Source organism: Lepisma saccharinum, chromosome 8 (genome assembly GCF_977018435.1).
Source record: "Lepisma saccharinum chromosome 8, izLepSacc3.1, whole genome shotgun sequence".
In the NCBI taxonomy this organism is placed as follows: domain Eukaryota; kingdom Metazoa; phylum Arthropoda; class Insecta; order Zygentoma; family Lepismatidae; genus Lepisma; species Lepisma saccharinum.
This window is the reverse complement of record NC_139236.1, coordinates 84,225,678-84,250,696: the sequence shown is the minus strand read 5'-3', so window position 1 is coordinate 84,250,696 and position 25,019 is coordinate 84,225,678. Positions and strand designations below refer to the sequence as shown.

Here is a 25,019-nt window from a genome sequence, read left to right as displayed (position 1 = left end):
TAATGCTTGACCATCTATTATAAGGCATGACGCAGACGAAATTGATATATCAGGTGGACAAATTACATCCTTGTTTATCACATCAGCTAGAATGGCTTTGTTTCCTGTTCTCAGACTTCCGTTTGTGTTGGCAAGGGAGATTGGAATTGGCATTAGTTCATGACACAAAATGCGATTTAGATCCACATTACGACCTGCTTCATACGCAGTTACGAGGCGCTGGAGAATATTCCTGTCAGTTTTCAAAATGGTTTCCTTGCCACTTACTACCAATTTAACTTCATAGAGGGACTTCAAGGTCTTTGCATTTGACTTATGTAGAGGATCACTAAACTTGACTTGTATGTGACTTTTACCAGGGGTCATCATCCTTTCCTTCACGAAGGTGTCTAGCTTTAACTGGCCCAGTGTTTCAGCTTTGAGGGGAGTTGAAGTAGCTAAATCCTTTGTTTGTGGCAATGTTCTGAAGGAACTGATAACAAACATCTTAAGATGATGGCTCACAGGTGCAGGTCTTTTCAAATTTATAAGTGGATCCATGGTTCTATGTTTCTATCATTCTGAAATAAAGTAAAAAAAGAAAAAAAATGTATCATAGGTTTAGTCATTTTTGTGGTTCTTTTGTTTAAAAAAGAGGAAAAAACTACAATTTTCAAACCTGTCAGATTAGAAAACATAATAATCGAATTCAGCATACCCAAAAACATAATGTTTGACACCAAGATCACTATTTTCTTTCTGCTCCTTCAAAAGTTATTTGGAGCTCATTTCGGATGGCCGCCATTTTGTTTTCTAGCGATTTGGAGCACATAGCTGAAAATTTCAGATTAGAAAACATAATATTTGGATTCAGCATACCCAAAACCATAATGTTTGAAACCAAGATCACTCTTTTCTATCTGCACCTTCAAAAGTTATTTGGAGCTCATTTTGTATGGCCGCCATTTTGTTTTTTAGCGATTTGGAGCACATAGCTTAAAATTTCAGATTGTAAAACATAATATTTGGATTCAGCTTGCTCAAAAACATAATGTTTGTCGCCAAGATCACTTTTTTCGTTCTGCTCCCTCAAAAGTTATTAGGACCTCATTTCGTATTGCCGCCATTTTGTTTTTTAGCGATTTGGAGCACACAGCTTAAAATTTCAGATTGGAAAACATATTATTTGGATTCAGCATACCCAAAAACATAATGTTTAACACCAAGATCACTATTTTCTTTCTGCTCCTTCAAAAGTTATTTGGAGCTCATTTAGGATGGCCGCCATTTTGTTTTTTAGCGATTTGAAGCACATAACATCAAAATCGAGAGTGGCAAACAAAATATTCGTAATCAGCATATCAATTACATTCAGAAAATTTTGTTTGCCCGCTTTTCCTCAAAAATGCTTCCTACACTTTTTACAGCCACATTTCTGAGAATTTGCACCAGGCTATTAATAACAGCTCAGTTAATTAAATATGGTGGAAATTCATTAATATGTCAAATTCATAAATTAATTTGTTTAATATGGAATAAAGAAGAAATCCCTCAACAGTGGAAAGAATCCATAATTGTTCCTGTGTTTAAGAAAGGAGATAAAATGAACTGCAATAATTACCGTGGAATTTCTCTACTCTCAACAACATATAAAATATTATCTAACATTCTTTTAACAAGACTAACCCCATATGCTAATGAAATTATAGGTGATTGATTATCAATGTGGATTTAAATGTAACAGATCAACTACAGATCAAATTTTTCACATCAGACAGACACTTGAAAAAAAGTGGGAATATAATCAAAATGTTCATCAGCTATTCATTGATTTCAAAAAAGCATATGATTCGGTCAAAAGAGATAAATTATATAATATATTAGTAGAGTTTGGAATACCTAAGAAGCTTGTTAGTATGATAAAAACATGCACCAGTGAAACAGAAAGTAAAATTCGTGTGGGTATTAATATGTCTGACAAATTTACAATTCATGATGGGTTAAAACAAGGAGATGCATTATCTCCATTGCTCTTTAATTTTGCCTGAGAATATGCTGTTAGGAAGGTAAAAGAAACTGAAGAAGGACTAAAATTAAATGGTGTGACTCAGTTGTTAGCATATGCAGATGATGTAGGCTTACTGGGGGATGATGTGAATACAATTAAGAATAATGCTAAAATATTTTTCAAAACTGCTAAAGAGATAGGTTTGAAAGTTAACAAAGAGAAAACTAAATATATGCTTACAGGCCGAAACCAAGTGTTAGGTAATAATCAAAATCTAATTATTGATATCAACTCGTTTGAACCAGTTTCCAAATTCAAATACTTAGGTGTAATATTAACAAATGAAAATTATATTAAAGAGGAAATAAAAAGTAGGCTTAATTCAGGAAATGCATGTTACTTCTCTCTTCATAAACTTTTGTCTTCTCGTTTAATATCTAAGAAACTAAAAGTTAAAATATACAAAACAGTAAATTTGCCTGTAGTATTATATGGATGTGAAACTTGGTCCCTTACATTAAAAGAGGAACATAAATTGAGAGTATTTGAAAATAAGTTCCTTAGGAAAATCTTTGGACCTAAAAGGGATGAGGAGACAGGTGAGTGGAGAAGGTTACATAATTTAGAACTACATAATTTGTATTCATGTCCAGATATTATTAGAATAATTAAATCAAGAAGACTTAGGTGGGCAGGCCATGTGGCACGAATGGGAGAGGAAAGAGGAGTTTACAGGATTCTTGTTGGGAAACCAGAAACCTGTAGGAAGGCCAAGACGAAGATGGAGGGACAACGTTGAGATGGACCTAACGGAAATCGGTAGGGATGGAAAAGAGTATATAGAACTTGCTCAAGATAGGGAAAGATGGAAAGCCTGTGTTGCTGCGGCCATGAACCTTCGGGTTTAAGAAGGCTAGGGAGTTAGTTAGTTAGTTAGTTTTATAATCACTACATTTTCCTTTTCCTTGAAAAGGACATGACAGCATTTTGAAACTTTTCAAAACTCCCTTTAGTTTGACATGTCTAAACATTCAAAGTTTTCGTCAGAATTTTAACAAAAACATTTGTTTCATAAGGAGAATAAATACACTGGATACAATAATAAGAATAAATCAATTCTTTTACAAGAAAAACGCAGCATTTTTTACTCTCTATCAAGAAATACTTACTACCGCTAATGATAAAATTACAGATGCATTACAACCATTCTATGTACAGAAACCATTACATGTGTACACACAAATGTTACTTGGGAAATTCATTATGGCAAGTTTGGTGTTGGAGTATTGATCTAAATGACTAACTTACAAAAGATAAGTTGAAAATACAATTTCCGATAATATTGTTTCACACCATCCTACTTATCTTAGTGTTGTAATCACTAATTGTGTGCATATGGACTGTCTGCATTGGCATAACCTTTAAATCTTTATCTCCGATCCAGAACACCAATTCAAATCATAAACATGTGCACGTATCATGAAATTAGTACAGAAATATTGCCATAGATTTTTCCCTGTCTCTTCGGGAATTTGACACTGATGTGTTACATATTTGTGAGATCTTGCATTATATATCAGATGGAATAAACATGTCACCATTCTCGTGACCATAGCTGTCGTGAATTTAGAGATTTCAAATCGGAAATTTGCAAGCTGCTAGATCTGTGGTTTGATACTGGATTTGAATAAAGAAACACCGTCAAGTTTCAACCCCCCCGCCCTTCTACCCCGCAGTTCCTGATTTGAGTGTATAGCATGATATAACGCTCGCAACAAAGGAAAAACTTTTATATTTGTCATGTTGAAGCTTTCGTACAAATAAATCATATGCGTAACTTGGCGGGGTCAAGGAGGGCCCAAATTTTCAAGTTTTCAAAAATTTACAAATTAAGGATACTTTTGTTAACATTCTGAGACCTGAGGACCAAAGAAATAAAGAGCAAACTTGAGATTTTGCAAATGTAACAGTTATTTAGCAACAAATCATGGATGCTATTTTTTATGGGATGGAAAACTTTTCGACTCTGCCTCCCCCCTCCTTCTCAAGAAAAATTAAGCCCAGAGTTTGATTCTGCTCTAATCCACAAAATTGTTCACCAGATGGACAATTAGGATCATTTTTTGACTCTTATAATTTAATCGCAATAATAAATTCACCAACAAGGATAACGCCGACAAGTAAATCATATATTGATCAAGATTTTTTTAATACTCCACAAATATTTTATCTTTAGCCCTATCTGATCACGATGTAGTTTTCATAAATTTCCGTTCACCACAGAATACAAAATTAAAGAATGCAAAACATGTCACTACTGTAGAGAAAAGAAAGATCACTAAGGAAAATATAGAAAACTTTGTTGGCTTTATTCCTTGAAGAAAGAAAACTGGACTGATGTGGTCACAGAGGGAAAGTTAAATACAAAAGTAAGCTTATTCACAAGACACAAAAATATCATTTTGAAGTGGTATTGTCCATACAAAACACACAATACAATCCCTCAACTTTCTGGATAACTGAAGGGATAAAAAATTCGTGTGAAACAGAAATAAAATTATGTGAAGAAATCCAGCAAAACAAGAATCCAATATCTAAAGACCATTACAAAAAATATGTAAGTATCCTCAGAAAGGTAATGAACAATGCAAAGAATTTGGCCAACGCAGATAAAATCTGCAAATCTGCAAATAGATCAAGGAAACTATAGGACGAATGACGTTAATGACGAAACTGGTAAGAAGAAAAGGAACACAATTTTTTTTAAAAAAATAGAAATAATATCTGATGTACAGAAAGGAAACAATCTCTATGATGCAGCACAAATGATTAATGCATTTTTTGTGAATGTTCCTAATACCTTAAATAAAAATGCAGTAATCTCTAAGCCTACATTAAAAACATATTTAAACACTCCTCGAAACACAAACACGATGCTTCTCATCCCAGTTACTGAGGGAGAATTTGAAAAAGTAATTATAGATCTAAAAAATCTTCAGAGCCAGATGAATTTTCAAGTTCGCTACTTAAAAAATGTGCGAATAGTATTTTACAACCACTAGTAATTATTTGCAACACGTCTCTAGAAACAGGTATTTTTCCTAGTGAGTACAAAAATTACAAAGGTGAGAGCATTATTCAAGAAAGGCAGCAAAGAAGAATGCTCAAATTATAGGCAAATTTCTCTTTTATCAGTTTTCTCTAAAGTAGTAGAGAAAATTATACTGAAGAGATTAGTAGAAAAGTACAAAATTTTATCAAAACATCAATTTGGATACCAAAAGAAAAAAATCAATATCTCAAGCTACTTTTGAATTCACAAGTAACACTAAAATCGAGGGACAAAAAAAATGCACGTGTATGGATTATTTTTAGATTTTAATAAAGTATTTGGTTTAGTACATCATGACATTTTATTAGATAAATTGGACCACTATGAAATCAGCAAAAAAAACTGGTTCCTTTCTTATTAAAATGACAGGTGTTTGTACGTGGATATTAACAGAATTAATTAAATTAAACAGGTTCAATTCTTGGAAAAGTTTTATTTTGACTTTACATAAATGATCTACCAGAAATATTATCAGTCTCTCAAACAATAATTTTTTGCTGATGATACAAATATTATAGTAAAAAGCATGGAACATAAGCAACTTCAAAAGAACTCAGTTTCAACAACTGCACAATTGAACACATAGCAAAAGAATAACAAGCTCTTCCTGATGTTAATAAAACAGTTCTAATGAATTTCAATCCAGTAAAAAAAAATGTAGTTATTAACAAAGGCATCCAAGAATGAAATGCAAGAACATTTTTAGGAGTATGCATAGATACAAACATATCTTGGGACATGCATATTACTAATTTAACTCAAAAGTTGAGCAGGCTCTGCTACATGATGAGAATTTTAAGAAATGCTTTATTTTTAAATGAATCAAGGACAGTGTATTTTGGACAAATGCAATCTGTATTCACATACATTATCTCTTTGCGGGGCATTTCAACCAAAATGCAGAAAGTTTCTATTTAGCAAAAACGGATATTAAAAATAATGAAGAATGTATCTCTCTCAATACCAACAAAACAAATTTTCCGTGAATTTCAAATATTACCTCTTCCATGTGTGTACATACTAGAAACATTGTGCTTTACTCGCAGAAATTCTGAAATGTTTTAAAAATATAAGATATACACAAGTACAGCACTCGTATGCATAACTCCCTCCACCTTTCAACTGTCCGCACATCCAAAACACGAAGTGGTCTAGAATATCAAGGTATAGAGCTATGTAACAAGTTGCCAGAGCAATTCAAGAATCACAATGCAACTAAATTTAAAATGAAAATAAAGAGCTTGCTAATGAAACATTTGTTTTATTGTACAGGAGATTACTTACATCACATTTTCCAATGATGGACATTACCTTTAAAACTCTTTTTTTCCTTTCTTTTTAGTATTACATTATTTTGTAACTTTCCCTAAGAATTATTGCTTTTACATTTCTCTACGTTATTCTTTTACTATTTTAATAGATATAAGTATGAGTCAATTTGTTTGTATTCAAAATTACACATTAATGTAATTGACCTATCCCACATCATAGTGCAATTTGTACTTGTATGATCAAGTGGATGGAAACAAATCAAGTCCAAGTTCCAAACATTATTAAACATATTTCCATGTTTAATAAACTGCTCAAAATGTTGACCAAGGTAGAATTTATTGCAAAATAATACACTATAAACTTAACGTTTCCCCCTCTAAAGGGCCTTCTTCAAACGAAGATTCACACTTAAGTGAAATAAATATACATTCATAATATTATATACACACACACAGTACTGGGTCTGTTTACAAAATAAATTAAGGCCACTGCCCTTATCTGAAACATTTCTTCTCAGGAATGCCTGAGTTTGAAGTCTCCTGACAGGCAGGGCCGGATTAAGGTGGGTGCTATTGATGCTGCAGCATTAGGCTCATTCCTGAAATAGGACCACATGAAAACAGACGAGAATTTTCCGAAAGATGAACAGTTTTCTTTCGCTATATCAACCTGAAAATAAATCTTAGAATGAAATTTGGAGCCCCAATTTCGGACGCCTAGACACAGCGTTACTTATTATACAGTTACTATTATTCTTTGCGCTGTGAAGTAACTATAACGTCGTTGTGTTTATTGTTCACCGAAGATTTCAAGCATCAGGCCCAATTTCGTCTTAATCCGCCCCTGCTGAGAGGTCTAATAGTTATTTGCCCACGAATTGAATATAAAACCAAAGGCTTTTGAAGTTTCAAAACAAAATCTCTAATTTTACGAAAGTTATCGTGGCAACAAAATGGCCCCCAGCCACTCCAAAACCAAACTTTGAAGATTTCAGCCAAATTGCAGTGCTATTTGTATTTATTAACAGTTTCATGAGAAACTCGTTTAAAACTTTATTAATAAAAATAGCAGCCTTTTTTTAATATGCTAGCTGAAAACCAGAACACAAGTACATCATTACTTTTCTGAGTCTGAGTATAGCAAAGAAGTTCAGATCACGTGTGTTCTGGAGAAGATGGCGTCCTTTCGAAAGCTAAACCACTTTCTTCTCTTTTAGCTGAAGATGAGTGACGTTAGCCTTCAAAAGCTCAGATTTTTTTTCTGCAAACTTCACCTGATCAATTGCTCATAAGAGGATCTTCAATAGAATGACTCTCTTGAATTGATTTGATTTTTCTTATTTAACCTCGCTTTTCTGCCACTTTTGGCTAATCGCGACGACTGACTCCCTTGAATTACACTCAGTAGCGTACGCAGGATTTCATCAAGGGATGGGGGTTATTTCTAAAACTCTCTCCAAATTCACATTACCATTGTTTTATTATACTTTAATTAAAAATACTCATATTTAATTAATAATACTTATAATTAATTAGTTTAAATACTACTGATAATACTACTATTGCAGCTGCTGTTACTACTATTACCACTACTACTATTAAGTAGTAGAGATCTACTTAAATCTATTTATGAAAGCAATAGAACAAAATTACTTTCTGGCCATTCCAATTTAACAAATTCTAGGAGCATTTTTTGTTTCTTCGTCACCATGTATACTGGGTGATTTTTTTAACCTGAATCATTTCAATATCTTGAAAAAAAATCATCCTACAAAAAAATGTTTCAAATAGAAAGTTGATAGTTTGGAGGGGGAAGTTTAGTGGTGCAACAAAAGAACACCCCCTCCCCCTCTTGTAGGTGGGGCGGGGGGGCAACTTGGAAATTTCAAATAGAAACCCCTATTTTTTATTACAGATTCGGATTTTACGGAAAAAAATACATAAGTTTTGTCTGAAACATATTTTTCGATTTGTGATAGATGACGCTATAATCGACAAATTTTCATTTTGATTTTTTTAACCTGAATCATTTGAATATCTTGAAAAAAAATCATCCTACAAAAAAATGTTTCAAATAAAAAGTTGATAGTTTGGAGGGGGGAAGTTTAGTGGTGCAACAAAAGAACACCCCCTCCCCCTCTTGTAGGTGGGGCAGGGGGCAACTTTGAAATTTCAAATAGATACCCCTATTTTTTATTACAGATTCGGATTTTATGGGAAAAATACATAAGTTTTGTCTGAAACATTTCTTTCGATTCGTGATAGATGGCTCTATAATCGACAAATTTTCATTTCTTGAATGTTTACACTTTAAAACCAATGTATTTCATTTCGCAGTTCATTTAAATTAAAAAAAAATAAACATTCTCGTGCATGAACTTTGTACTAATTCTTGACAAATCTTTTGAGATTTCATTAAGCTGGCAATTCGCCTATTTACAACATTTAAATTTAGATTCGATATTTGTTTATTTTTTTTATTGTTGTGTCGAATATGCTTAACAAAGCTACAACAGAAAAATAAAATTAAAAAAATAAAACAATGTCAAGAAACAGTTCCTTTTTTAGACTTTTCCTGTTAAATCATTGTTTATTTATCATTGTTTTTTAGATCACAAGAATGCTCCGAGCGATTAATTTGACTAAGCTGTGGATGTATTAACTGTAGAAGAGAAAATTGAAATGGTTCTCGTGTATGGAGAATCTGGCAGGAATCTCCGTCAAGCTGTCGTTGTTTATGCTCAGCGTTTTCCAGACAGGGTGCGTTCTTTCGCTTCGTTTCAACCTACAGTCAATCAATTTACTACTGAAGGTAGTGTTAAACCTAAACAAAGGACCCGTCGAAGAACAATTACTGGAGAAGAAAATGAAATTAATGTGTTAGCTGATGTGGCCCATGATCCTCATGTCAGCTCGCGAGAAGTAGCTCGAAATTCCGGATTGTCCCAGAGCAGTGTTTTGAAGATTTTACAGCATCATAAATATCATGCATGTCATGTGTCATTGCATCAAGAACTTCATGGCTATGATTTTCAAAATCGAGTGACGTTTTGTCAGTGGGCACGTGAACAAATACAAATAAAGCCAAATTTCTTTCATCTGGTATTGTTCTCTGATGATTCATCTTTTACAAACCACGGAACGGTCAATCGGCATAATATGCATTACTGGAGTGTCGAAAATCCGCACTGGCTGCACCAAGTTGAGCATCAGCGTCCATGGACTGTAAGCGTGTGGTGTGGAATTATTGATGACAAACTCATCGGTCCCCACTTCATTGATGGAAATTTAAATGGTCAACAGTACCGCGACATTCTTCAAAATGAACTGCCAATATTACTTGAAGATCTTAACCTGGAACTGAGACAGAACATGCGGTTTCAGCAGGATGGATGTCCAGCGCACTTTTCTAGAGCAGCACGTGAAGTACTCGACCGTGACTTCAATGGCCGATGGATCGGCAGAGCTGGTCCTGTAAATTGGCCTGCCAGATCACCAGATCTTACTTCACCAGATTTCTTTTTTTGTGGGGCTACCTAAAAGATAAAGTGTTTCGAGAATTGCCAACTACTCGTGAAAATATGATAGAGCGAATCCAAAACGCTTGGGCCATAATTGAACCAGAGGTACTTTTGAGTTGTGTACATTCATTCGAAGCACGGATCAATAAATGTATAAGGTCACCATTTTGAACACTTAATGTAATTGAGAAGTGAATGTAGTTTACTAGCCATCGAGATATCTAGAGCTCAGAATTGTCGAGTAATTTTGTATTTTCAAAATAAATTTATTTGTTTTACAACAATTTCGAAGTCCTGGAACAAAAATGTTTTATTTTTTTAATTTAAATGAATTGCGAAATGAAATACATTGGTTTTAAAGTGTAAACATTCAAGAAATGAAAATTTGTCGATTATAGCGTCATCTATCACGAATCGAAAAAAATGTTTCAGACAAAACTTATGTTTTTTGTCCCATAAAATCCGAATCTGTAATAAAAAATAGGGGTATCTATTTGAAATTTCAAAGTTGCCCCCCGCCCCACCTACAAGAGGGGGAGGGGGTGTTCTTTTGTTGCACCACTAAACTTTCCCCTCCAAACTATCAACTTCTTATTTGGAACATTTTTTTGTAGGATGATTTTTTTTCAAGATATTGAAATGATTCAGGTTAAAAAAATCACCCAGTAGTATATGGACGGATCCCAAACAACACTAAAGATTTATATGAAACGCGCAAATACCGCTCTCATACATGATAATTCACATCTGGATTGTCTCGCTGTTCTTACCTACAAAACATTTTACAATAGTTAAGCTTATTGTCGTTCAAAATCAGAAATTCAAATGTGCTGCGGTAAACAATGGGAAGGCTGGCTGGTGACTATGTATTCTTGTCGGCCAAACCAAGAATTTTCTTTAGTTAATTCTCATTGTTCACAGAAATAAAGAAAACATGTTTATTGAAGATTGTTGCAGCTGAGATTCAAAACAACCTTTTTTCTCCTTTAAATCATAGTTGCCCTCACATTTTATTTTCAATAATTCCTGTTTATTGTCAAGACATTCATTATGAAAGACGAATGTCTTTGGAATGGTGTATTTTTCTCGGTGCTGCATGGGAATAATAATTCAAATTAATATTATTATTATTAGTAGTAATAGTAGTAGTATTGTCACAGATCTTTCACTGTGATAAATTGGCCATTTTAATTTTTTCACAGCACACATTTCAAAAGTTCAAGGAGGGAGTTAAACCCCGTAACCCCTCACTTGCATACGCCACTCACACTATCAATATCTGCACCATAATTCACGTGAATTTGTGCGCCTCTTATATATTTTATAACACGCGTACGGAATCACACCCAACAGTACAACCAAGGAAGAAATTGCAATGATGATAATAATAAGGTACTCGGAATTTGATGCGGTGATACTTGATTTGTCAGCTATTGTGGAGTTAGTAGTTACAATGGATGCTGTGGGAATTGGTCTGATGGCGGATGAGCCCCTTTCTGCAAATGGTATACAGTTGTCGGTAATGACTTTCAGGCCTTCCACGAGATTATCACAAGAATGTTGGTTGTCAAGTAGACAGAATTCCACTGAAGAACAATCAAGAGGGTTACTGTACAATTCCAAAAGGCGTAAAGCAGGTAGCTGTTTTGTCAGGACAACCAAATCAACTATCTTCAAGTGGTTTGCTCCCAGATCAAGACGCCTTAGTTTAACCATTCCAGCAAATGCTTTGCGAGGAAGATTTTCCAGTTTGTTTCCTCCCAAGTAGAGCTTCTCGAGATTGTGAACTTCGACTAGGAATGGAGAATTTTGAGATAATTTTGACAGCTGGTTGTTGCGAAGATCCAGAGAGCTCAGGTATGGGTTATCTGAAAACGTGTTTGGGTCCAAATGGCTAAGGCGGTTCCAAGAAAGGTCTACTTTTCTGAGATTTGGAAGCCCATTAAATGTATCCTTACACACAGTTTCCAGCAAATTGTGGGAGGCATTGATGTGAGTCAGTAAGTACAGACCAAGGTCTCTGAACAAGTGGCATGGGAGTTGATCTGCCAGAACATTAGCTAGGATTATGGAAGTTGTCTCCGGTGGCAAATCAGCTGGAACGATGTGGTCAAAATCCAAGTCTCTGCACCTTGCAATCTTCTCCAACCTCTTGTCAAAGCAAAAGCATGGTGAAGAGCAGATAAAGTCCTTTCCAGAGGCTAGCACCATAGACAGCAACAAGATTTGTGCTAGCATTGTGTTCGCTGTCCTTCAGACTGACCTGCAAGAGAAAAATGACGACATTTGAGTTTGTAAATAATGAAGCTTTCTTTTCAAAAAATGCTGGCGAAGTGCTCTCTGGTTATCGACGAGGTGAGTTCTGGAGAAGATTCTGAACTTCAAAGAGTCAACGTCACTATCCTATTCAGAGACTGGGTTTCTATCTTGTGCCTGGTTTATAAGGCTAAGAATGCGGACTGCCGAGAAGACTCTTTACACACTTGACCTGCCATCTATCGAACATCTGAGTCATCACACGCGCAAATTCATAAAAGCTCTGAATATTTTCCAGAACACACATCATAGTTTCTAATAGTGGATATTTACAGTTTGTGTTCGTTTTCTTTTCAACCTGATTGACAGTGACGACATTTTGGCTGTGCTTATCGTTCGATTTTCACCCAGGATAAGCAGACGAGAAATTAAACATTTTAGTATGTGTGTGTGTGTGCAAGTTGCCACAATTTTTTTTTGTTTGTGACATAAAAAGTTCCGATTGATTGATTGACTGAATGACTGACTGATTGATTTGCTTTATTTAACTTCGCTTCATGTGGCACTTTTGGCTAATTTGCGAAGATGGGGATGAGTGGTGACATGATGAAATTGATGAATGGACACTCACAAACATCCATGCCACGTGCAGTATTTAAATTTCGTGCTGTAAACGACAGTTTTCTTCCGTTAATATATATTCTGCAAATTTATGAATTTATCCAACTTACGTTGCTTTCCTGACAATTTATCTAATCGCAAGGATGAGAACGCATGGTTAATTTAGTATTGCTCTTATCTTGCTACTTTTGACTAATTGCGACGATAAGCAGTGTTCGAAGTCGTGGTGCAGGAGAACACAACCCTTCTCCCCCACATAATCACCACCACCAACCATCACAATTTAAGTATCACCCAACCTGTCTCATTTCCATGCCCCAAAGACAAGACGAGACGCTGGTCTGTCCCGTCTCGTCTCGTGAAAGTGCCATCTCGTTCCAACACTGACTCGCACCTACTGACACGCGTCATGCGTCCCCCCAAATCATGTGGTAATCGACATGAAGTATTTAATTACGATAGTGTGTCTACTGAAAATAACGTTTTTTTAAGCATTATTGAACACGATACTTGATCTGCCCTTAAACAGAAGTTTCCATCCCCCAGCTAGACCGTGGATGCATTACCCCTCAAAATATTTTGGTGAATACGTAATAATTCATTTTATTTTAATACAATAGCCTGTTAAACTGTTCATATTTGTTAATGGTTCAAATTTTCGAAATAACGGAAAGATAGTAATCTCAAGTGTCATAATTATATAAATATGAATTTAAACAGTGTTTGTGGTTGGAGAACAAGATTTCAATAACCCACCATTTGGGTATTTAACACAAAGTCTTATACAACTTAAAATCGAGAATTACAGAACCCTAGCTAGAAATTCCTAAGGCCGGGACGAGAATATAATAAGGTGCCTCCTTCAAACAACTCACCCCCTCTGCTTGGGGTAACTACATTTTTTTTAGTAATCCATAGCAATAATTACATGGATTTCATCTTGAGTGCAAATTTACCCTACAACAATAAGTTAGAAATGCGAATTTGACACTATTTATTTTCCTGTTTTATCGAGTAATGGGCAAGGCGTTACTATGAAGTACACAGTTAGTACAACTATTGCAGCTTAGCCTACAGGGAATCAATAATACAGGGTGGCTCAAAAAGTCACTTAACGCCCTCGGTACAAGGCCACTGCAGCGCGCAACGTGGAAATGGTGATGACCAATCTTTGCCAGGCCAAGGGGGAACCACATTGACGCCACCCAAACGGTCGGCGGCAATCTTGATGTCCGCCATCTTGAATTCAACTTCAGATTTTTAAATGGGAAATGAGCAAATGAAATATCAAATCAGGCTAGAATTTCACGAGAAATGCAATGGTGAAGGTTTTTCGACGTATCTTTAACCAGTAAAAAGTTATGACTGGATTCTTGTATCGATTTGCTCCTTTTCGAGGTGTTACAAAAATGCCTTAAAATTTGTTTAGCGCATCGGTAATGCATCGAGATCAAATTGATGTCTAGGGAGAGAAATTGGCATGCCATTGCACACGATTTTAATCGGATACATCCATGAAGAGCTGCGCATTATGAATGGTTGTCACGAACAATTACAGTGTGACGCTTCCATTAAATGAAAAGTCCTTCACAGTGACAAGGCTAATGTTTATGTTCATAAGGAAGTTCATAAACAGAATATTCGATGCTTTTTATCTGATAACCCATTTTCGACAGATCAAAGCTGAATGGTTAGTGCTGGTAAGTTAATGGTGTGTCGTGCTGTGTGGAACTCGATTGGTTAGTCAATTTTTCATCAACGGAACCTTAAATGCTTAGGGCTACTTGGATGTGTTAAATAAACAGTTTTTTTCATCCTAGCTTATGGAAGAAGGTACTTTTTACAGAGGTTTTTTTCAATAGGGAGGAACACCAGAACACTATGGGAACGTTGTGAAGCAGTTTCTGTCGAAAGTTATTTTATCAGATGACAAGGGTCGCATATTCTGTTTATGAACTTCCTTATGAACATAAACATTAGCCTTGTCACTGTGAAGGACATTTCATTAAATGGAAGTGTCACACTGTAAATTGTTCGCGACAACCATTCATAATGCGCAGCTCTTCATGGATGTATCAGATTAAAATCTTGTGCAATGGCATGCGAACTTCTCCTCCTAGACATCACTTTGATCTCGATGCATTACCGATGCGCTAAACAAATTTTAAGGCATTTTTGTAACACCTCGAAAAGGAGCAAATCGATACAAGAATCCAGTCCTAACTTTTACTGGTTAAAGATACATAGAAAAATCCTTCACCATTGCATTTCTCGTGAAATTCTAGCCTGATTTGATATATCATATCACCCCCTTCCCATTTAAAATTCTGAAGTTGAATTCAAGATGGCGGGCATCAAGATGGCCGCCGACCGCGCGGGTGGCGTCAATGTGGTTCCCCCTTGGACTGATAACGATTGGTCTTCACCATTTTCACGTTCCATTCCTCAGTGGCCTTGTACAGTGGGATCCATGAGTATTACCGTGCAAATTGTCCATCACCAAGTTCGTGTACTTTATTTGACCAAATAAAAGCTTCAAGACAAGTTGTTGACAACTTCTGCACCAGCATACACAAAAATCCATCGCTTAAAAACACATAGGATGTGAGAGAAATCTTAATGAAAATAGTCATGGACAATTTGCACGGTAATACTCATGGATCCCACTGTACAGGGGGTGTTAAGTGACTTATTGAGCCACGCTCTAGAATAATATTGCTACTAGAACCATATCATCAAACTGACTCACCTGCTTTAAATTAAGCAGTATACCGTCAATAAACATTATATTTTAAGAAATTATATTAATAAATATCGAGAATATTGTGCCTAATGTCTTGTAATGCAGCTACAGTATAATCCCTCACAATCGTCTCATGAAAATGCCAGACACGCATTTTTGCAACGCAACATTGCGAGCGAAGCGAGCAAGACAATTTTTATATCCATTTCTTTGCAGGCTTGCAAGAATATTAATTTAATGGGACTTCAATACTTTCATAGAATCCCTCGATATTTACTCTTTCCAGCTTCTCTTTTCCCATGTTCGGCGCCGAAACGTGCGCATACCATATCGCTAAATATAGTCCTCAAATATAATGTTCGAACCCTAAAGACAATGTAAGATTTTACACTTTATTAAGAACTCCATATCTCCTCGCCTCAAATTTAATATTCAATCCTTCAACCTAGATATTACTCCCTACAAAAGAAAAAAATCTCCAAACCACATTTTCCGCTACAATCTCAGACGTAATATTAATACACAAGAGTTGGTTATCCCCCCAAATTTAATGCTCAGCCCCCTAACTAAAATTCTCACGACAATCTAAGATTTATCAATAATATTCAATAGTCGGATATTGGCCCCCCCTCCCAACGTTTAATTCTCAATCCCCCACCAGAATCCACGTGTCGATTTAAGACCCAATGTGTAAGAGTTGGATATCCCCACTTCCTTAATAATAATATTACCCGTTACAATTTCCTTGGCAGTCTAGAATTTGCTATTCATGTAACAGCAATGGATAGTTAATACCGTAATTCAACTTGTGCCAAATGCTGTACTCTTTCACATCAAATTTCCCTCACAAAAAATCGTCCCCCCCCCCCAAAAAAAGAAAGTTGCTTGGACATAACGTGAGTTCACAAACCCACCTGTGGGCATCGCTACCTCTAAATACTTCATTTTCTTCATCTAATGGATTAAATAATGGTGTACCTCAGATGTAAACAAACGTCTTTACATTTATTTTGGAAATAATATATAAATGTTGAATTTTATATTACATTAAGGAAAAAATCCCCCCAAAATTTTGATGGCGCAATCTGCGCCACAATCCTCCCTGTGGGCACCCCTGGATGATCGTGAAAATTATCCTAGCTAGAGATGATGCTAGGGGATGACAATGATATCTTTCCTTACTACACACTCCATACCACTTATGGTGACAGGGATATTTATATCATACAAGAAAATTGTAGCCTACAATATTTAATGGTGCTTGCCATACATTCCACCCGCGGCCGAAGCAGCAAAACTTGGGAGCTGTTGGCCTTTGATGTGGAAGGAATGTGCATAATGACTTCAAAGTCACAGATTTCTGTCTAAAGTGGAGGCAGCGAAGGTACAGATAAAGAAGCTCCCTTCTGAAATAACTTCCAAACTCGTACTTATCGCTACTTAGACTTCGGCTCATAAACAAGATGAACAAATTTAATAACTGCTGTTCATGTTATGTTAATTTATACTTCACCAAGTTGTGAGCAAAATAATATCTGCTGTCTGCATTTTCACTCTTCACTGCAAACAAATTGTTCAAAATAGTTTTACCCAATGGCAAGGGGACTGACAGCAGTGCCAATGTTCTGTAGCGGAGGTACTGTCTTGTGAATCTATTTGAACGGATTTGCGGACAAGTATGTAAATACAGAACGGTTTTACGTTCTGTAATAGCAGACTTGTCCCTGTTCATTGTGTAAATAAATAAACACCCTAGACCCGTAATATCCAAAGCTTTCGTTTCTGCATGTGAATTAAAGGCATGCCAGTGCACAGAAATGGACGCCAATCCCGGGGATGTTAAAAGTCCAGGAATTGTTAATGTATAGGAATGTGTTCTTGTTTTCATTATTTGGTTTTGATGATGTGGGTTAAATTACTTTTGTTCTCAAGAGATGGCGTATGGAGTCCATGTATCAGCTGTTTTGCGTGGGCGCCAAGCAAAGAAAACGGTTAGTGAGTGAGAAGCAACATGGCGCGAATCGCAATAACCACAGCTGGACATTACTAAGAACATACGTCGTCTAAAGTGATTAGAATTGTATTTCAGTGATACTTCATGTTAGTTAGTGCATTACAGGTAGAAAATAGATGTCTCAAAAGAATCAGCGTGTGCATTTGTGATTGTGTTTTCTTACAAGAATCAACGCAACTCCAACATTTTTATGGTCCTCCAAGCCTTGGATGTCTTACCTCTACCTGACTGTGAACTGTAAACTTTGTGGTGAACGGTGTGTTCTAGTTTTGCATTGACATAGCGTGGTCCAGTTGTGTGGATTCGTGTCTCAAGAACTGAACGTTTCGTGCGGGTGGCAGAAGGGACATTCCGGAATCTCGATACTAAATTTATTGCGTAGCAAGCATATTCAGAAGGCGGGGAAGGAAATCAGCTGATTCTTCGTGCGAGCAGTGCAGCAGTGTTTCCAACCGGCGAGACGATTGTGTGTCCAACATCGGCAGCGCTGAAGTTTGCAGGTAAGGGAGGCTCATTTTAGTACCATTTCCTTTTCCTTTCTTTACATTACATTACGTTCATTAATTGCATTATTGTGAAACCTTATCAGTTATCCTTTCACCATGACAGAGGCAGAGATTAAACGTTTAAAAGTTGTGCGAGGAAGCTACAAAGGGCAATTGACCCGTATGAAAGCATTCGTCGATGCATTTGACATTAATATACAGAGTGTTCAGGAAATTAAATTGAGATTAAGTCACTTGACAGAGATGTGGGACAAATTCAATGACGTTCAAACCAGTTTGGAACTTCAATCGGAAGCAACCGAAGAGGAAGTTCACAGAATAGAATTTGAAGAAAAGTACTACAGCATTAGGTCTCAAATGGAGACAATAGTGATGCGGCATGATCAAATGAATCAGCCCAGTGTTAGTACTAGTTCTGTTACGTCAGTTCAGTCTCAACTTAGACTTCCAAAGATTTCCATACCCTCTTTTGATGGAAATTATGAAAACTGGCTTCCATTCAAGGACAATTTTAAAGTGTTGGTCCATGATAACAATACATTACCAGCAATACAAAAATTTCATTATTTGCGGTCCTCTTTAAAGGGACAAGCCAGTAAGCTCATTTAAAACTTGCAAGTCAGTGAGGCAAATTATACAGTAGCATGGAACTTGCTCACTGAAAGATATGATAATAGCAGGCTTATTGCATCACATTACGTTAGTGAACTATTACACATAAAGTCGGTGCGTAAAGAAGATGCAAATGAATTGAGACAGTTTGTAAATACAGCAACCTCGAATCTGAATGCTTTAAAGGCTCTTAAACTTGAGGTGCCTTTGGATGAAGTCATTTTATCACAACATTTTGTATCTCATTTGGATCACAATACTCGTAAGGAATTTGAATTATCACAAGAGCATGATTACTTTCCTACCTTGTCAGAATTATTTGCATTTGTAGAGCGCAGGTGTCAAGCTTTAGAAAACATGAAACCGACACATAGTGACACCAATGCTAAGCAGTTTCAATCACATGATAAACAAGGTAAATTCATGAAACAAAGCAACACGTATTTAGCAACATCCACTAACATTCAGTGCATGTACTGTTCCGCAAATCATACTTTGTACCAATGTGAGACTTTCTTACAGGCAAGTTATAAACAGAAACAAGAATTTGTGAAGAAGAAAGGTCTTTGTTTTAATTGTTTATCTTCAAAACATTCAGTGAAATTTTGTAAATCTGGAAATTGTAAAATTTGTAATTTGAAACATAATACTCTCTTGCACAGGGATACACCTGAAAGACCAAGATCGGCGAGTGTCAGTAACAATACAAGCAATAGACAACTATTGAATTCCAGGGTGTCTCCTCAAGAAAGCAACAATGTGGCAAGAGATGAAGCACCTCAATCTTCATATTGTACAGTTAAAGAAAGACACACTTCACAAGTTTTATTGTCAACTGCCTTAGTGAAGGTAAAGGGCAACAATGGACAATTTCATTATTGCAGAGTTCTCTTAGACAGTGGGAGTCAGTCTAATTTTGTAACCACATCATTAGTGCTAAAACTACGACTGACGAAAGAAAACTATGTTGTTCCAGTTCAGGGAATAAACAATTCGTGTCTTGAAACTAAACATTGTGTAGATGTTGTAATCCAGTCTAGAACGTCTAATTATACAACAACAGTGAAGTGTCTTGTGTTACCAAAAATCACAGGCGACTTGCCTACACAGGTAATCGATTGCAGTACTTGGAATCTTCCAAAGGATATTCAGTTTGCTGATCCTTCATTTCATCAGCCAGGCAGCATAGATTTGTTGATTGGATCTGAACTATTTTTCTTGCTACTACGTTCAGATAGAAGAACAAGAATAGGAAATTATCCTGTACTTCAAGATACAGAGTTAGGATACATTTTAGCAGGAGCTATGCCTCAACAATGTGAAGCACCTACAACAGTTACTTCATGTTTTGTACGTACTGAAGATAGCCTTCAATTACAATTACAGAGGTTTTTTGAGTTAGAGAAAGTATTCACAAAGACCAAGAGCAAAGAAGAAATGGATTGTGAAAGGCATTTTCAAGAAACAACCATCAGGCAGAAGGATGGTAGATTTATGGTTAGGCTACCATTCAAACCAAATCATACTGAATTAGGGAATTCGTTTCAACAAGCAGACAAAAGATTTCATCAGTTGGAAAGAAGATTAACAACACAGCCAACACTCAGGCAGAAAGAACTATTGTGAATTCATTGGACAATTATGAATCATTAGGCCACATGAAGCAAATTAAAACTACTGATGAAGAGAACAAGGAGTCATATTACCTACCGCATCTTGCTATTATTAGAGAAAGTACTACAACACCTGTGAGAGTTGTATTTGATGGATCATCGAAAACAGACAGTGGACTATCCCTTAACGATGTTCTAATGACAGGGCCTACAGTCCAAGAAGATCTATACTCTATTGTACTGAGGTTCAGAACGCACAAGATAGTTTTTACAGCAGATATAGCCCAGATGTTTCGCAACATTAGAGTCCATCCTTATGACACTAAATATCAAAGAATATTGTGGAGAAAATCACCAAACGAAGAAATACAAACTTATGAATTATTAACTGTAACTTATGGCTTAACCTCATCGCCGTACCAAGCTGTTGCAGCATTACAAATGCTTGCAAGACAGGAAAACGAAAACTTTCCCAATGCATCCAGCATATTATTAAGGGATTTGATTTTTATTGTGACAATGTAGCATCAGGAGGTGATAACATTGAAACTATGCTCAACTTACAGTCTGAACTGAATGAACTCTTGAAACGAGGTGGATTTTTTTTTACGCAAATGGTGCTCCAATTGTGAGGAATTGGTGCAAGCAGTACCAGAAGAACACAGAGAAGTTCATTTACCATTTCAGTTCAATAATGAAGCAGAAATAAACACATTAGGCCTCATCTGGCAACCATCAACAGACAAATTTTTAATTTCGTGCAAAGTAGCGAAAGATGGAGATTTTTGTTCACCATTAACGAACATAACCAAACGACAAGTTGTGTCAATTGTTAGCTCCATATTTGATCCACTGGGACTTATCAGTCCAACTGTCATTTTATACAAGATGTTTTTGCAGAGACTTTGGAGTTGTAAATTGGAGTGGGATGAACAATTAGATTCAGATTTAAGAAACCAATGGACGAATTTGTATCAACAACTACCAGATATAGTTCACATCCAAATAGAGAGATTTGTACTGACAACAGAAAAGACAAATGACATTCAGATACATGGATTCTGCGACGCAGCAGAAGGAGCTTATGGTTGTTGCATTTATATTAGATCAAGAGATGAGTTAGGAAGAATCAATGTTAAATTACTGTGCGCAAAGTCAAGAGTAGCGCCAATAAAAAAAGTTACTTTGCCACGACTAGAATTGTGCGGTGCTCTTCTATTAGCTAAACTAGTTAAGAAAACAACACCAATTTTGAGAATTCCAATTGACAGTACATATTTTTGGACAGATTCAAAAATCGTACTTGGGTGGCTAGCAGCGTCCCCCACTCGATGGAAAACCTTCGTAGGTAACCGTGTTGCACAGATCCAGGAACTTTCTGTTATTAACCAATGGCATCATGTCACATCTAAGTGTAATCCAGCAGATTTGATAACAAGGGGAGTAGAACCAAGAGCCCTCAAGGATTCGGAAATTTGGTGGAATGGACCTACGTGGTTAAAAGAAGATACTTGGCCATTACATGTTATGGAAAATAGCGAACTTGAAGAATGCATAACAGAACAAAGGAAGATAGTTACATCAATGTTTAGCAAGATACATGGAACAGAAGCAGATTTCATGCTGAGATTTTCCACATTACAGAGATTGCTTCATGTAGTAGCAACATGCTACAGATTCATTTACAATGTTAAGAATCCTGTTTCGAAGAGAACAGGAAACTTTTCTTATGTTGAATTACGTGCAGTACTGATGAAATGTATCTTAATTGTGCAACGCATTTCATTTCCACAAGAAATTCATGACTTAGAAGAAGGACAACAAGTATCAAAAAATAGTCCTATCAAGGATCTTCATCCATTTATTGATGACAGACAGCTGTTACGAGTTGGTGGAAGACTCGAAAATTCAGAATTGCCATATGAGAGCAAATATCAATTAATTTTGCCTACCAAACATCATCTGACGCAACTCATAATTGAATCAGAACATCGTCGTTTATTACATGCAGGGCCTCAATTGTTGATAAGCTCTTTAAGGCAGGAATACTGGATTCCACATATCAGACAAACAGTAAGATCTGTCTTCCATAAATGCTTAATATGTTTTAAGTTGCAAGCCAAGGCGTCACATCAACTCATGGGACAATTACCAAGCCCAAGAGTCACACCATCACGTCCATTTTTAAATACAGCAGTAGATTATGCTGGTCCTTGCATCATAAGAACAAACAGAAGAAGCAGAATCACTACCAAGGGATATGTAGCTATATTTGTGTGCATGGCTACTAAAGCAGTGCATATTGAAGCAGTTATTTCCTTAACGTCAGACGCATTTATCGCTGCTCTACGCAGATTTGTTTCTAGAAGAGGAAAATGTCAAAACATATACAGTGACAACGGGACTAATTTTGTTGGAGCTAATAGAGAACTGAGAGAACTCAGTCAACTCTTCAAAGCAGAACAGCTAAAAGGTGGACTTGAAGATTTTGCAATAAAAGATGGAATCAACTGGCACTTCATTCCAGCTAACGCGCCCCACTTTGCAGGATTGTGCGAAGCCGCTGTAAAGTCTATGAAATATCACTTTAAGAGGATAGTGGGAAATGCTACTTTGACATACGAAGAGCTTGCAACATTGTTAACGCAAATTGAAGCATGCCTCAATTCCCGACCCCTGACCTCAATATCTGATAATCCCAGTGACACCTTTTACTTAACACCTGGTCACTTTCTTATAGGGTCACCTCTCATGTCCATACCTGAGCCTGATTTAACTAACTTGCCCCAAAACAGTCTTTCTAGATGGCAACACATTCAGCAATTACAACAACATTTTTGGAAAAGATGGTCGAAGGATTATCTCCACGAACTACAACAGCGTCGTAAATGGACGGCTTCAACAGAAAATCTTCAACCAGGCATGGTGGTTCTGGTCAAAGAAGACAACGCACCTCCACTTACATGGAAAATAGCAGTAGTGGTAAAGACGGTGTAGTGCGTGTGGCAAAAATTAGATCAACAACTGGTTTTACTAAAAGACCAGTGAACAAATTGATTCCCTTACCTAATGACAATTGAATTAGCAAATCTGTTGATTGGAATTTATCCAATCAAGAGGGGGGAATATGTATAGGAATGTGTTCTTGTTTTCATTATTTGGTTTTGATGATGTGGGTTAAATTACTTTTGTTCTCAAGAGATGGCGTATGGAGTCCATGTATCAGCTGTTTTGCGTGGGCGCCAAGCAAAGAAAACGGTTAGTGAGTGAGAAGCAACATGGCGCGAATCGCAATAACCACAGCTGGACATTACTAAGAACATACGTCGTCTAAAGTGATTAGAATTGCCTTTCAGTGATACTTCATGGTAGTTAGTGCATTACAGGTAGAAAATAGATGTCTCAAAAGAATCAGCGTGTGCATTTGTGATTGTGTTTTCTTACAAGAATCAACGCAACTCCAACAGTTAATGAATTCAATTTCCGTCCGGGAGAGAAAATCAGCAAGTGTAAATGGGTTCTAGACTGTAAAGAACCTTTTTATGTTTAAATTATTTCAATTCGGTTCAAGAACCTATTTTTCCGGATCAATTTCAATACGGCCCAGGAACCTTTTTTTCAATGAAACAATATGCAACTTGTACCGAATTTAAATTCTGCGAGAAAAAGGGTTCCGGTACTGCAGCGGAACCCAATAGAACTCATTAGAATTTATGGGACCCTGGACCAGTGATGTGCCGTAGACTATAAGTTTACGTCTACATGTGTTGTCTACACGTAATCTACGCGTAGATTACATTGGTTTGTAGTTTACATAGACTACGTAGACAATCTAAAGTGCATTTTGAAGGCTTTCATGAAAGGAAAGTGACATTTTCAACTATATTGGTTCCTAACGAAATGAAAAGAATCCTATTTACAACAAAATTTCTCTTCTCTTCTATTATCAACTATGGATGAAGATAAATAATATGCAAACAACAACAGATGGCAGTTGTGAGCCAAGAGTGGTCTTTTCCCCATAAAACACTAGAATGTTTCCTATATTAGGTTTCTTCCTAGGTGAGAAATTGTTCGAATTTGGAAGAAAGAGTATGGAAAGGTGTCCTTACACATCAGCAACTGATTCCATGGCGCCCTTTTCTAAGTTATCACGTTTCGCCATGTTATTTACATACATTACGTAATCTACGTGTATAAAATAGTCTACGTGTAGAATGTAGACTATCGTTGTTTACGCGTAGATCCACATCACTGCCCTGAACCTTTAACAACCCTGGCCAATTCTTACCTTCTCAAATTCACAGCAAACCGTGGAAAATCCAAATCTGACACAATAGCTGTTGACTCGAAAGATGCAAAACTAACAATAAATGCATCTACTTCACCACTTTCCCTTCATTCATAACGCGTGTACTTTCCGTATCTGCACATTGAGTCACGCTGCACGATTTACACTGATGCAAGAAGTAATTTATGCAGTGTTGCCAGGGGTTGGCGCTCATGCCTATAAAAGATAACCACTCCTCTTCAGGAGAACTAATCATGCTGTACTTTGGATAGCAACGAAGACGAGAGAACCCGGGGTCACTGACGTCATGCGAAACATTTTACGACATATTACGTAGCCAACGATGCGAGTCTACCCCAGAATTATATCAGTGGGGACAGAGTAAGGTACCATATCTTTCCCTTCAGTCATAGAAACTCATACTTCACCTTTTATTACTATTACAAATCATAATATTGAAACTGAATTGAAA

General features: G+C 36.5%; 1 protein-coding gene across 2 annotated transcripts in view; it reads right to left on the bottom strand.

Moving 5' to 3' along the window:
- Nucleotides 1-10,532: 10,532 nt before the first annotated feature.
- Nucleotides 10,533-25,019, bottom strand: part of LOC145991602 (uncharacterized) — a 72,050-nt gene continuing 57,563 nt past the window's right edge. The window contains exons 1-2 of one of the 2 annotated variants that reach the window (XM_083127663.1): nucleotides 24,548-24,668; nucleotides 10,533-12,154 (exon numbers count right to left, since the gene is read on the bottom strand). In XM_083127663.1, coding sequence (XP_082983789.1) covers nucleotides 11,164-12,129 — 966 coding nt within the window. In that variant the 5' untranslated portion in view covers nucleotides 12,130-12,154; nucleotides 24,548-24,668 and the 3' untranslated portion in view covers nucleotides 10,533-11,163. Of the gene's footprint in view, nucleotides 12,155-24,547; nucleotides 24,669-25,019 lie in introns of those variants that run through there. The other variant, XM_083127664.1, reaches the window with a different exon arrangement.